Below are 15,082 nucleotides of genomic sequence, written 5' to 3' on the forward strand. Positions count from 1 at the left end.
GCAAGGTCTCAAAAGGGGAGGACGGTCTGGAATCGGCTTATGAAGGGTACATTGTTGGAAGAGGAAGAGGCAAGTGTTGGAAGGTATTAGTTAAGGAAGGAAGAAGCGAAGGAGGACTGAGAGCTGTAGGCGTAGGATGGTCATAGTCACTCTAGCCCTCTAGCAAAGACGGTGCAGCGCCACAGTGCCAGTCTTGGTGCTGCCTTGGGCCCAGTTGGTCAATGTGGATTGATGCAGGCTCTTTGTTACTGGTAATTGAAGATACGTGAAGTGGCTCCAGCGGAGGAGGCGCGGAAGATACACGCGACACGTTAACTTGTGGCGACGTGACGCGCCGTTATCGATAAGAAAAATAGTACCCGATATGGCAAGTTACGCGCAGTTAGTGAATAATGTCTGGGATTGGAAGGTGAAGCGCGGTGGTCGGGTATAGAAGGTCTGCCGAGAAGTTCGTCCCCGCAGATTCAACTCCGATTGGTTGTCACACGTCCTTCAAATCCTCTCCAAAGAAAAAAGTTCCCAGCATGCAGATTACTTGGTTTCGCCGGTCCAAAATCAATCTCTGTCTGCTATAGCCCTGACACTGAGATATCATATCCTTCAAGGATGGTCCATACATAACAGTGGTGCCACATCAAAAATTGGACTCTATAGTCTTCGGCACCCCGAGTTTCCCTTCATTTCAACCACCATGTCGTCCGGCAAGAGGAAGTTGGGGACAGACGATACAAAGTCGGCCAACAAGCGCTCGAGATCCGACTCCAAGGCCAAACCGTCAAAATCTGCAGAGTCTACAAAGCCGAGGTCCCAGAACTCATCCAAAGAGTCACAGCCTTCCTCCAAGCCACCTCCCCCATCTGTTCTGTCCAAAGAGCAGCCTGCATTTCCTCGAGGCGGCGCCGGCTTGTTGACCCCAATCGAGCGAAGGCAAATCCAAGCGAAAGCAGTCCGAGATGCTACCAAGGAACATCAAAAGGCACAAGACTTGTTTGGTGCACCTGGCGGAAAACCACAAGACTCAAGCGACGAAGAGGAAGGTCTGTCTTCTGAAGATGAACAAGTGAAGCCTGAGAAGAAGCCCCGCAAGACCAAAAACAAAGATCGAAAAAAGAGCGCAGAGACTGAAAAGCCAGAAGTGTTCATTGGCGGTCTTAGTTACAAAAGAATTACTACCGACTCTCTGATACTCAGTCAAATCATCTCAATTGGTCCGAGATTTCTGACCGTTGCACTGCCAAACAACCTCGTGGGTCATGTTCCTCTGACCTCTATCTCGCCCAAATTTACCCAAACAGTGCAACTGCTTCTCAACAGCAATGGAGATGCCGACAACGCAAGCGATTCTGGGGCTGAGGACTCTGATCACGATATTGATTTATCACATTACTTCCGTGTTGGCCAATATCTGCGCACCGCCGTCACTTCAACCGAGCAGGAGAAAACTGCAGCGAAGTCCCAAGCTCGCAAACGGATAGAATTGTCCATCGACCCTTTGTTGACCAACAAAGGGCTTTCTCGTTCCAATCTAGCTGTTGGGACCTCAGTTCAGGTCTCTGTCAACAGTGTTGAAGACCATGGTCTGGCCGTTGATCTTGCGTTCGAAGAGGGCACTGCTCCTGGCTTTATTTTGAAAAAGGACCTTCCTCCTGGTGCCACCCTCAATGACTTCAAGCCTGGAGCAGTCTTGCTCTGCGTTGCACTGGATTCGGACACGAATAGAAAGGTCATCAAACTCTCGGCTGACCTCACTAGTGCGCCAGCCTTGAAGTCGGCGTCCTCTGTGGACTCTTTCCTCCCTGGGGCTGTCGCTGAGATTCTCATAAGCGAAACGTCGGATTCTGGTCTTTCTGGGAAAGTGATGGGTCTTCTCAATGTGACAGCAGATGTCGTCCATTCTGGATCCTTCAAAGACAAGCAAGCGTTTCTCTCCCAATACAACGTAGGTCAAAAGGTCTTAGGTCGCTTGCTGTGTACGTTTCCTCTTTCAGAGAACAAGCACATCGGCTTTTCAATCCTTCCGAACCTTATCCATCTCGAAAGTTCAAGCACTGGTGGGAGCCAAATCCCTTTGTCTTCCACTGTTGAGTCTGCAACAGTCATTCGCGTTGAGCCGGGCTTGGGTGTATATCTGAGCCTTGACGATAACTCCATCGGCTTCGCTCATGTTTCAAGACTTTCCGATAAGAAAGTGGATTCAATCTCCGAAGTCATCGGTGCCTATAAACTTGGAACCGAGCATCGCGCGCGTGTACTTGAGTACAATCCTGTTGACAACTTATATCTGGTGTCACTACAGCAGAGTGTACTAAGTCGCCCATTCCTGCGCATTGAAGACGTCCCAACTGGCACTGTCGCGAAGGGAGAAATCGAAACGATTCTCATCGGCTCTTCTGGAGTCGAGGGACTCATCGTCAAACTGGCGGAAGGAATTTCTGGCTTAGTCCCTGCAATTCACATGTCTGACATCGAACTGAAGAATCCTGAGAAGAAATTTCGAGAAGGCCAGAGTGTGACTGTACGAGTGCTGTCTACAGATCCTCTCCGAAAGCGGCTGAGATTGACTTTAAAGAAGTCGCTTGTCAACAGTGATCAAAAGGAGTGGAAGAGTTTTGACGCCATCGAAGTGGGCGATTCCACGGTGGGCACGATTTTCAAAGTTGATCGTGCAGGAGCTGTCATGCAGTTCTTTGGGCCTGTCAAAGCTTTCCTCCCTGTTTCAGAGATGAGTGAGGCATTCATCAAAGATGCCAGGGAGCACTTCCGAGTTGGGCAGGTCTTGACAGTCAATGCTATCAGCGTCAATCCGAGCGAGGAACGCCTTACCGTTTCCTGCAGGGAGGTCAACACGCCCGGCCCGTCTGTTGAAACCTCTCTTGCCAAACTACAAAGTGGTACAGTGACAACAGGAACCATCTTTGAGAAGTCTCAAGATGATGTTCTGCTCAGGCTAGAAGGATCCGATGCGATCGCCCGATTGACACTCGATCATGTTTCTGATGGCTCTTTGAAAAAGCGAGAGTCGGCCATGAGCAAGCTTAGAGTCGGACAGAAACTGGAGAATGTACTCATCCTTCAAGTCCAGTCAAATCGCCGACTTGTACTTCTCAGCAACAAGCAGAGTCTTATCAAGGCTGCTCAAGACGGAACGCTGCTCCGAAGCTTTGATCAACTTAGTGAAAATGCTTCGGTGACAGGATATGTCTCTAACATTACCGAGGCTGGCATTTTCGTCGGCTTTGCAGGAGGAATCAGCGGGCTCCTCGCCAGGAACGAAGTCCCTGTAGAGAATGAGTCGCTCCCAGACTTTGGAATGTCCAAGCTGCAGACAGTTTCAGCGAAGGTCCTTCGTATTGATTACAAAGGCGCTACTCCACGGTTTTGGCTTACAATGAGAGAAAGGGGATTGGAACAAACTGGAAACAAAAGATCCAAGACGGAATCATTTGTTCCAGGCACAGTTCCCCTATCGGCTCCTGTCGATCCGGCTCTGAAGACGTGGGATGATCTAGCTGTTGGTAAAGTTACAAAGGCAAAAGTCATCTCGGTGAAGGACACCCAAATCAACGTTGAATTAGCAAAGGACGTTCAAGGTCGGATTGATGCATCCGAGGCTTTTGACAATTGGGAAGCGATCAAAGACCGGAAGAAGCCTCTCAAACAGTTCTCGGGTAAAGAAGAGCTCAGTGTCAAAATCCTCGGCGCTCATGACACCAGAAACCACAGATTTCTGCCCCTCACCCATCGAAGTTCAAAGAACACCGTCTTTGAGCTATCTTGCAAGCCCAGCACTATCGCCAAGAAAGAGGTAACTAACCTTTCCATTGAAGAGGTGCAGGTTGGGTCCAAATGGCTGGCTTTCGTCAACAATATTTCCGACAGTTGGCTTTGGGTCAACCTTTCGCCGACGGTGCGTGGGAGGATCAAGGCAACCGATGTCTCAGATGATCTGTCTTTGGTTGCTGATCTTGAGGAGAATTTCCCAATTGGATCCGCCCTTCGAGTCCATGTCCTGGCAGTCGATGTTGACAAGAACCGGCTCGATTTGTCCGCAAAATCCCAAACCTCAAGCAAACCTCTCACCCTGGAAGCCATTTCAAAGGGCCTGGTCCTCCCTGGCCGTGTAACGAAAATCACTGAGCGCAACGTGGTTGTTCAATTAAGCGACCAGGTCGTTGGTGTAGTCGAGCTCATCGACATGGCTGATGACTACACTGAAGCAAACCCAGCGAAATATCAAAAGAATGAGATTCTACGAGTTTCCGTCGTCAAGGTGGACATCCCAAACAAAAGAGTGTTCCTCTCTACCCGACCATCAAAGGTTCTCAGCTCCTCTCTGGAAGTTGAAGACGCTGAAATCACCTCCTCCAAACAACTCACAGTCAATGCTGTGGTTCGAGGCTTCATCAGCAATGTGAGCGACAAGGGCATCTTTGTCACACTTGGCCACGGCATCACAGCGTTTGTGCGGATTAGCAACCTCTCGGACAGCTATTTGAAGGACTGGAAGAGTCACTTCCAACGGGATCAGCTTGTCAAAGGCAAGATCACCCTGGTTGATTCCGACTCCGGCCACGTGCAAATGACATTGAAAGAATCTGCACTGAGCCCTGACTACAAGGCTCCAATCACATTCAACGACCTGAAAGTTGGAGACATTGTCACAGGTAAAGTGGCGAAAGCCGAGACTTTTGGCGTTTTCATTCGTGTCGACAACTCCGAGAATGTACGCGGTCTCTGTCACCGCAGCGAGATAGCGGAAAAGCCCGTGGTGGACGCCACGAAATTATTCTCTGAAGGAGACACAGTCAAGGCCAAAGTCCTCAAGATAGAGCCAAGCGCTCGACGAGTGAATTTTGGCATGAAGCCTTCTTACTTTGCGGATCAAGACGAGAGCATGAGTGATGACGATGACGATGACGATGACGATGACGATGACTCTGAGATTGATGGAGGTGCTCAGCTTGACGTCGAAATGGCAGATGTCGAGGCAGCAGGCGAAGCGGAAGAGGAAGATAGCGAAGATGACGAGGATGAGTCCGCGATCGATCTTTCAGAAGACGACGCCGCCAGCGACCAAGAAGCCGTTCTCGTAAACGCCAAAGTCCCTCCCCCTTCAACCAAAGCCCTCTCGGTCGGCGGATTCGACTGGTACGGCGTAAACGACTCGACCATCCCATCAACCTCCAAACCCACCGAGTCCGACTCCGACACCAACACCAACACCCAAGGCCCCTCGCTGAAGAAAAAGAAGAAACACCGGGCCGAAATCCAAGTCGACCACACGGGCGATCTCGACACAGACGGACCACAATCCAGCGACGACTTCGAACTCCTCCTCCTCAGCGAACCGGACTCATCCCTCCTTTGGCTCCAATATATGGCCTTCCACCTGAAACTCGGCGACGCGGACCAAGCCCGCTCCATCGGCGAACGCGGCCTCAAATCCATTGGTCTTGGCCGCGACCCGGAAAAACTCAATGTGTGGATCGCCCTGCTCAATCTCGAAAACGCATATGGCGACGACGAATCCATCGACGCCATGTTCAAACGCGCATGCGAATACAACGACCCTCAAGACATCTACACGCGTCTCACAAGTATCTACATCCATTCCGGCAAGCATGAAAAGGCCGATGCGTTGTTTCAACGCATGTTGAAGAAATTCACGCAGGATCCAAAGATCTGGATCAATTACGCGACGTTCTTGTTTGATACGGCGGGCCAGGCGGATCAAGCTCGTGCGCTGCTTTCAAGGGCGTTGCAGACGTTGCCGAAATTCACGCATTTCGACATCACGTCCAAGTTTGCGCAGTTGGAGTTTAAATCGGAGAATGGTCTGCCGGAGAGGGGACGGACGATTTTTGAGGGGTTGATTAGTTCGTTTCCGAAACGGGTGGATGTGTTCAATGTTTTGCTGGATCTGGAGATGAAGAGGAGTGAGGATGAGGATGGGAAGGAACAGGTTCGAGGTGTCTTTGAGAGAATCTTCGGCGGATCTTCGAAGTTGAAGGTCAAGCAGGCTAAACACTTCTTCAAGAGGTGGTTGGAGTTTGAGGAACGTTGTGGTGATGAGCGTCGGGTGGAGGAAGTCAAGGCTCGTGCCGCTGAATGGTTGCGTGCTCATGGAAAAGAAGAATAGAGAATGGGTGTGATCTTAGCATGCATACGACCCCGTATCTTGAGAGGCAGTGTGTCTCAATGGGTCATGAATAAATAAAAGTAGTATACAAGATGGTTTACAAGGCTAAGACCCGTCGCTTCGTATGCAGATCGTTATTGAGAGGTGTTTCGTGTCTCATCATAGGCGTTCCAGCATATCATATCCAACGTTCTCATTTAGGAACGGCTAGTCGAATGCCATGCGGTGCTTATAGCGTATCAGATCTGCCCTGGGTTTGCTCCTTACCTTGCGTCATAAGCCTCCTCATCTATTCTTGTGCTCTCTGTCCAGCAGACCTCGACCCACTCAGTAGTGACTATGCGAGGAATCTTGCCTTTTCTCTTGGACAGATCCTTCCGCAGCAGAGACAGGTCCGATTCAGATGAAGCCACAATATGCGTCACCTCGTTAGTCAAACTGGGACTGACCTTCCCACCAGCAAACATTATCGTATTACGTGCCGTGAGAAGTTGAGGGTCTTCGACGTCGGCTTGACCATCTGGACCGCTCGAAGAGCCACTACGGTGCTGTTTTGTCGTTGAACCGGAATCGAGATACATTGTCAAGTCGTGGAACATTGTACCTCTCAAGTTCATGAAGTCTGGTAAGATGGCGGGGATTAGGTCGCTTCGGTCTATGGATTCTTCTGCATTTGGCATCTTCGCCATGGTGGCGGTCAACTCTTCCACCGATATGTCGCGGGCATACGAGTCGCCATATTCATCGACGTTGTCGTCCCATACCCCTTCTTTATCCTCGGGAATAAAATATAAATGTCGCTCGGACTCGTATGGGATAACAATCTCCGGTAATCCCCTTGTAAAGTCTTTTCTCGCTTGATCGATGCAGTCGAAAATCCAGATTGGTTTGATGATTTCTTTCTTACCAGCTTTGATCAAACTTGCGACGGGGACAGTTCGGCGTGACGCGACACACACTGTATCTTCAACGGCGGAGTGCGTCTGGACAACCTTACCACCATTTGCTTTTACTAGTGCTTCAAGTTCCAGTTTAGTTTTCTTCTGGGAGCCATTCAAACCGGAGTCTGTCATGATGTAGAAAGTCAAGCCAGACAAGACTTCCCCTTTAGGTCCCACAGGCTCTTCAACGTTGTTCACATCCTTCGCATGATAGCCAGCTATAGTCAAAGGTTTTTTCCTCGTGGCGGTGGCCTGCTTTCGCCTTTGCTTCTTCTCATCGTCGATCTTGATCTCCTTCTCGCGGTGGTCCTTTGCGGCCTTTTTGCGAAGGTCCTCCATGCCATCAACAGACAAGGCTTGTTCCCAGGACTTATCCCTTCGTAGACGTTTGAACCTAGGAAATCGCAGCGTGAGGCCTGCGCCATAATCATCGCTCAGGGTGATTTCCGCCGCTTTGATCTCGATCACAAGGGAGTCTTCTGGCTTGATCCACTGATCTGGTTTTTCACGGCCAGCAGTCGCTGGACCACCAATATCAATGTATTTTGTGGGAGGATTCTTCGGATCCCAGTCGATCCATTTCCCCTCGGTCTCGTGGCGGATGGTTGCATAGTCACTAGCAGAAAGTCCTCCCCCAACCTTGCAGAAAGTTAGAAACCGCTGATTGGAAGCATCATCCTGACTTGGGCCTTGAGAGTGTGTTGATGATTGGGTTCCTGGTTGAGTATCACCACGACGTCTATCCGATGTCGAAGGTGCTCGCAGCCCGCACATGAAACTTGAGATCGCACCTCCACGACGTCCGCTTCCATAGTAGCCTCCGATGATCAAGCAATCCAGTGATTGGCCAAATTCGGTCATGTACTCAGGTTTGACCTTTTGCCAGTCGTCATTGCGTTCATCCAGGCGGTAGGCGGAACGGGGGTTCTTCAATAAGAGACCCTCGGACGAATTTGCTATCACTTTACGAAGTTCGTCCTCGACTTCTTGGGCAGTAGTTGCGACAATGTGGTCGTGGAGCTCCAGACGCCGGTGCACAGACTTGACCGACCTTTCAAGCACATTTCTTCGATCTTGTAAAGTCCAGCGGGTCAAGGGCCTGCCGTTGACCAGAAGAATATCAAACACCCGGAACAATGGTCTAATACCATTAGCAAACGGATTGTTGATTTCGGATAGTGCGGCGGTCTTGAGGGTCCCAAACGGGACAATCTTGTCCAGGGTCGGATCCCAAGTAATCATTTCTCCATCTAGAATGATGCTCTCAACGTCAGGGGCAAAAGCACCCTTGATAAATTGGGTCAGGGAGCCTTTATCATCGTAAAAGCCTTCACCGTATAGATATGTGTACTCCTTGGCCTTTCGAGACCAGAACCTGAATTGTTTACCGCCCTCTACTCCTGTGTCTTTGTCATCTGAGACGGAAATCATATGAAGCTGCATCCGCTCCCCATCCAATTTCTCTTCGATCCAGAATTCTCGGGGTTCATTTCCTCGTCGCAGCCTTTCGATCATACTCGCGATGGAGAGGTGAGTATTGTGTCGAGCACTTTGAGGCTGGAAACACTGCATCAAGGTGACACCAGTATCTTCAGTTTCTAAGCGGACATTGGGGTTGTACAGCTCGTAACAGACTCTTCTCAGGCTGCTAGAGACGTTGAAGAGAGTCTCGGCATCTGGGTGCCAGAGATGGAGGAATGTTTTATCAGTGGCATAAATCCTCATGCTGCGGAGAATGATTTTGATCAGCCAAGTGAACTCGTCAGCATTCATACGCTTGTAGAACTCCGTCATTATTGATAGCTGGTTCTCTTCCTTTGGTGCTGCAGCCAATTTATCCAAGGCTTCATTGACCTCTTGGATGGTCATGTCTCCTGGGTCGATTCGCATGGGTCTTTTCGAGATAACATCTTGACAACGAGCAGGGAAATCACCTGCAATTTGAGTTGTAGATCCTGGGTGTGGTAATTTCCAGTTCAGAAGACTAAAGGCGTCGTCTGAATTTTTGTCGATCTTCATCATCTTGACCAAGAGGCGAGCGATGACCTTTTCCTTCAGACCATACATAGCACGGTCCCGGTCTTTATCAGGGATGATGAGACGAAAAGCAGGATAGAAATCATCTCCTACCTCACGACGCCAACGGGAGATGTAACGTTCAATGAGGGCGTTTCGTTTCTCGGTTGGCGATGACTTAGTCCTGTTGGGGCCCAATGCTCGACGATTCCCAGGGGGAGCCTTTTGCTTGTTCATTCGAAGCTCTATCAATGGATTGAATAAATCCTTGCAAAGGGTGGAGAATGGAAGCGTTTCGCCCTTGTTGCGAGGGCGATTGGGATATTTCAAGTCGAGTTCATCTTCTTGGGCCTGCTGGTCGCTGATCTCAACGCCACCCACCGAGTCAACGTCCATGTCTTCCTGATCCGACATGATGCTGGTAGATTTAGAATCATTGAGCCGTTACTTGGTAGCTGTTGATAAGGATCGTGATGAAGATTCAGTCGGCGTGAAGGGAGGGTCGTAAACGCGGGGGGGTTGATGAACTCACATTACAGACCTTCGAGTCTGCAAGAGAGAAATCGTCTATCCAAAGGCCCCCTTCATCTACTGACATTGCTCATCATGATCACATCCACAGAGAACAGATACGTATGTTTCATTATGCACGTGGTTCGGCAGGTGTATTTCCCTGTCGTGCCCATCGTGCCCATGGTTCCTGCCTCGCGAGACTGACATTATCTTGGCATTATAGCCCGCCGTTGACGCTAAACCCAACATGGTGCGCACAGACGCGTCATCACGTGCGGATTGACTGAGTTCCGGTAGTGACAAGAGTTATTGGAGCACGTGCCAATGAAGCTAAACCGCAATAGTAACCAACTTCATCTCCGTATTGGAATTATTGGTGGCAGAATCCTGCCTGCGCCCCTCAGGACCCCAGTCTTCACCAACATCCTGACACCCTGACCTAACGCTCCAACTTTCTGTGGTACCTGAATGTCTGAGGTGAGATGCGACGACTATGGAGAACTACTACGGATGAAGAACCCTGCAAATCCCACAGAGCATCCCTCAATCCTCCTCTCCTCTTGACAAGAACCTATCTATAGGCATCCCACACATGTTGTACCTACCACGCCAACATCCACACTCTTTCTAGTCTTTGCTTGGTGATTGCACGCCTCATATAGCGGGAGCTGATATGCTTCAATACCATCCTTAGTCATCCCGAGCAACATCCACACTCGTTCCGCTGTCCTGCGATCGATGCGACATCTGCATCTCTGTTTGGTCGACTTGTTCATGGATTGATGACTGAGACACAGGCGCGGCGTCCACCTGTGGCGCCCAAGCCGCCATTCATTCAGCAGAATGCTGGACGAAATGCGGCATCTCCTTCCAACTCGCCAGTGGCTTCTCCTGCTCTCCGCGGTGCTGCATCTGCCTTTGGGCCCAGTTCCTTGAAACCTCAAAAGCCTGTCGTTTCTCCTCCTCAGAACCCTTCCGCTGGTGCTCTGGCAGCTGCCGCAGCTGCCGGTAAGAAACAACAGGCCCAGGCTTCGACTTCAGCCTCGGTCCAAAAGAGCCCTTCGATACGGACCCATGATAGTGGAACGACTGCTAGAGGCAGGCCCTTGACAACGGATCACCTCGCCGCACCATCCTCGTCGTCATCCCATCACTCCTCAGTTTCGCCCTCGAAAAGAAACTTCCAACCTCATCCCGCACGTCCTACATCTACCGTGGCCGCTGTCGTTGCCTCCTCCAGCACAAGCCCAGTCAGAAGGCCTGCTCTGGTACGAAACAAGTCTGGGTCACACTTGTCAACACCAGAAAATCCCCCGGTCATGCGTGCACGTGGGTTGAGTACCAACAGTTCTCATGAATCTCCACAACGGCCGCCTAAGAATCACGATGCCCTTGCTGGTGCTTTAGCCTCTATGACCACCGGAGGAAGCTCGGTGGCTCCTCAAAAGACTGGCGAAAGACCGAAGCAGGAGCTGGGATCTATCGCACAATGGAACCCTCAAGCAGCGCAGCTATCTCATCCTTCACCGATATCAAGTCCTTCCCCATCCGGAGCCGCCGCCGCAGCCACAGCCACTAGAAATGCATCAGCCTTTGAGATGGCTCGGAGGACGTTCTCCCCACCTACAGATCTTCCCCCGACCGACACGCGCCCACGAGCACTTCCTCAGGCATCATCAGCAGCTCTCGATTCAGTTCCGCCAAGTATCAAAAGCACTCCTCCACAGACCGACTCTGAGACCGATGCGGTCCGCTATGCATCAGAGCCGAGTCACAAAACCTTACCAGCTCCGGTGGCTGTACGTCCTGACCGAGCTGCCGTGGCTGCTCAGGAACAAGCAGTCCTCAACAACAACACCCAGACCGCGAATCGGGAGTATTTGAAACAAAGATCTATCAACGCTCTAGCGGACGCCATGGTCGCCGGATCAATAGCGTCATCCCATGCCCCTTCACGGATCCAGTCACCCGCCGTGCCTCCACCACCACCCAAACCCCGACGACGATCTCGGTCCGTAGGAATCTTCGACTCTGTCGGCATCCATCACCGCCACCTCCACGGGCCCAGCAAACCATCCGACAAAACCCCTCCTGACCCACCACCCCCAAGAACCATGCGGCAAACGCTCCGTCATAAACCCCCCGGCGATGACAAATCCGCCGACGAACCCACCAAACGAGGTCGAAAACACTGGCGCCGTCATCCAAACATGCACCACGAAGGCGACCGCAAACGCTGGCGCGACAAAATCACCGAACGCGAACGTAAACGCTACGAAGGAGTTTGGGCCGCAAACCGAGGACTCTTCTTCGACCAAGACATCCTCGACGACTCTGACGGTGGTGGTGACAACGCCAACGCCAACGCCAACGCCATCAGAGATAACTCGAACGACATGGTAATGAACGTAGTCGTTCGCGATATCTGGAACCGTAGTCGTCTTCCTCGAGATATATTAGAGGAAGTTTGGGACCTGGTCAGTCCGCCGGGATCCAAGGCGTTGAATCGAGAGGAGTTTGTGGTCGGCATGTGGTTGATTGATCAACGTCTCAAAGGTAGGAAATTGCCCGTCAAGGTCTCGGCGAGTGTATGGTCGAGTGTCAGACATACGACTGGAGTTAAGATCTCGAGTAAACCGATACCCAAATAAATACATAGTTTAATATCATAGGATTATTCCCGTTGATCATTCATTACTATTTACCTGATTCAGTGAAGACTCTTGTCTTGCAATAATAATAATAATAGTAATAATAATAATACATCCCAAGGCATGCATGCATGCATAGATATATTATACCATACCGTTTGGATAATGTGATAATGTGATATTTTGATCATATGCTTCGAATTTACTGTTATGCAATTTTATCAAATACCCAAAGTATTCTCATTCATATACAAACATGAATACCTAATTTACTTTGTTCACTCAACCTCATCGGCTCTTCTTTCCATATAATATGGCTCCATCCATGGCTTTGTGGCTTTCGTTCTCCAAAAAAAGCAAATCAAAGCAAAAGAAGCCCAATTGGCCCAAAATATTCTCCTCGTCTTCATTTTCGTGCCTGGCTGCACAATACATCCTTTTTGGTACAATTTCACCGCACGCTGAGAACTGTTCTCAGCCTCCTATAGCTGTGGCGGAAATAATGAAAGAAAAAAAACTTGGTCATGATCGGTCGTTCGTACATCCCATCCATACATCCATCCATCGCTCACCCCGATCCCCTTCCTGCTCTCATACCCTATGCTCCCGCTCTCACTCACACCGGTAGTCAACCAGTAGTCTCCCCCAGCAACAAAACGATCATGTTGCAAATCAACCGAATGAAATGAAAAGAAAAGAAAATGTAAAACAGACACCACACACTCCAAAGTCCCATCCCAACCGTGATACTCATACGCCATGCTTGCCGTGCAGTGCAGTGCAGTGCATTCCATTCGTTCATTTTTACACATCGTCCATGGACCATACCGTCCATCTTTCTGCACCAATCTTTCTCTCCACCTTTTGACCTTTTTCATCTTTTGGTTCGACCACCGGTGGAAGCCATAGCTTGGCATGGCCGACGGCCTCCTCCTTTAGTTTGCCACATCGGCGCATGTTAGCCTCACATACGTAAGTGCGAAGAAAATCTCGGTTGTCTCTGGGCTCACGGGGTCGGGGTTGACATTCAAGTTTGCCACCTTCACCACTGTTGGTCCATGCGAGAACTTGTGCAGCTCGGTATTTGTTGCTCGGGGTTCCATCGGGGTCGAGCCAGGTGGGGGGACTGGATGCATGTGCAGTACGGACGGTGGAAGGGATACATGTCGATAGCTGTACAATAGGGGGAAGTTGAGCGATTCGGTTGCGAGAAAGTTTGGTTCTGGGGGTGCCTGACGGTTGGTTTTGGTTTTTCTTTTTGGCCTTGGATTTGTATTTGCCGTCGGCTTTGGCTGGTGCGCCTGGGACAGGTTTCTCATCGAGCCAGAAGTGGAGCTGGGCGGGAGAATCGGGTTGGATCATGGAACGGGGGTTGAGGTACCGCCTCATGGCAGCGGACGGTGGTGCATTTGATGGCGGAGGGCGCCGATCGTCCGTGAGTTCGGGTTTGAAATCGAAAACAGAAGCACCTAGGAATTCGTCTGGTTGGATCAGAGGAGGCGTGGTTGCAATATTTGACACGGTTTGAGCTGCAGATCTCAGGGCTTTGAGTGACGCGGTCAAACTGGATTTGAACGAAATGGGCCGTTTTTCTGGCATAAAAGGTTTGCGGTTGGAATGCTTCAGAGGCGATAGTGCCAGCTCCGGAGTCGTGGTCCCAGTGACGACTTCGTCGTCGTCGTCTGCAGAGTCGTGGAGAAGGGGATGTTCAGTGCTGCAATCCTCGGAACTAGCCATTTGCCGCAACCTGTGATCCGAGGGTGACTTCAAGGTAGCAGGAGAAGGAAGGCCGGATGTGCTAAAGTCGTCAGGAGAAGCCAAGGAGGGCATCGATTCGCTTGATAGTGATCTGGTTGTCATTATACCAGTGTCAAGACCCTGGCTTCCCACGATCATCTGATTGTCCATGAAACAGTCAATGTTCCCAAATAAGCCTTCAAACTGGGGATTCGACCAGCTTGCTGAAAGAGTGCCATCGCTAGGAGAAAGAAAGTCCTCGCTCAAGAGCTTGCTGAAATCAGCGACATAATCGCCCTTAGGTAAACGCTGCGCAGCCCTTGGTCTCGGCTTTCGCCTCACTGGAATCGTTGTAGACGACAATATATCTTTGACAGACTCTCTTCTGGTGGATTTTGTGACATGTGGGGGTGGTGGTGGAATCTGAAGGGCAGAAGGAGCCGGTCTCTGGGGTTGATTGTTGTTCCGAGTTGGAGAGCGAGGCGGGATCTTGACGGGGTGGGATGAATGCTGATTGTTCGAGGGAGAGGTGTTTCCAGCGAAGCTCTGAGATAATGCTGACACAGTGGACTGACGGGAGGATAGATCTATCGACCGTCGAGAAGGCAAGGGCTCTTTCTCCACCAAACTGGCGTCCGATTGTCTTCTTTCTGCCCGAGGCCCATGGCCATAGGATCGAGGGACCATCATCATGATGGGCGTGTATAAGGAGTTCACAGGTAAAGATTTGGGAACTTTACTCTGTCATGGTGGTGCGGTCCCTCCAATCAGTGGATGTCGGAATTGAACGAGAGACTACATCGAATTGGGAGAGGTAGATATCGAGACTGTTAGAGATAGTGTGCGTTGACGACGGATAAAAGGCGATGGTCAGATGGTAACATGTCTTGTACGGATGGCTGGCATACAATAAACGAGGAGAAGCTGGAGGTGGAGGAAGGTTAACGGACAAGGTGATTGAGTTTACAGAGGCCAGATGAGATGCAGGCGTGTGTCGCAGGTACGAGTAGACTGCGGATCTGTCACAGCTGATGAAATGAGGCAGGGAGAGTAACCACAGGCGAGGACGATATGCACAAGAATGG

General features: G+C 50.5%; 4 protein-coding genes across 4 annotated transcripts; 2 read left to right on the plus strand and 2 right to left on the minus strand.

The window, feature by feature from the left end:
- The first annotated feature begins 512 nt into the window (after positions 1 to 512).
- PV10_04662 (uncharacterized protein) lies at positions 513 to 6,230 on the plus strand. The gene has a single exon (XM_016369235.1). It carries the CDS (start codon positions 692 to 694, stop codon positions 6,137 to 6,139), a length of 5,448 nt encoding a protein of 1,815 aa, XP_016225023.1. The 5' UTR covers positions 513 to 691; the 3' UTR covers positions 6,140 to 6,230.
- An 81-nt stretch (positions 6,231 to 6,311) lies between these two features.
- On the minus strand, positions 6,312 to 9,510 carry PV10_04663 (uncharacterized protein; the record flags this gene model as incomplete). The annotated part of the gene is made up of 1 exon (XM_016369236.1): positions 6,312 to 9,510. One exon carries the CDS (start codon positions 9,508 to 9,510, stop codon positions 6,403 to 6,405), a length of 3,108 nt encoding a protein of 1,035 aa, XP_016225024.1. The 3' UTR covers positions 6,312 to 6,402.
- Positions 9,511 to 10,012: 502 nt separating this feature from the next.
- On the plus strand, positions 10,013 to 12,296 carry PV10_04664 (uncharacterized protein). Its single transcript, XM_016369237.1, has one exon. The coding sequence runs from the start codon at positions 10,392 to 10,394 to the stop codon at positions 12,258 to 12,260; it is 1,869 nt and encodes a 622-aa protein (XP_016225025.1). The 5' UTR covers positions 10,013 to 10,391; the 3' UTR covers positions 12,261 to 12,296.
- A 180-nt stretch (positions 12,297 to 12,476) lies between these two features.
- PV10_04665 (uncharacterized protein) lies at positions 12,477 to 15,055 on the minus strand. Its single transcript, XM_016369238.1, has one exon. The coding sequence runs from the start codon at positions 14,688 to 14,690 to the stop codon at positions 13,065 to 13,067; it is 1,626 nt and encodes a 541-aa protein (XP_016225026.1). The 5' UTR covers positions 14,691 to 15,055; the 3' UTR covers positions 12,477 to 13,064.
- Positions 15,056 to 15,082: the final 27 nt, after the last annotated feature.

This window comes from Exophiala mesophila, assembly GCF_000836275.1.
Source record: "Exophiala mesophila strain CBS 40295 unplaced genomic scaffold supercont1.3, whole genome shotgun sequence".
NCBI lineage: Eukaryota > Fungi > Ascomycota > Eurotiomycetes > Chaetothyriales > Herpotrichiellaceae > Exophiala > Exophiala mesophila.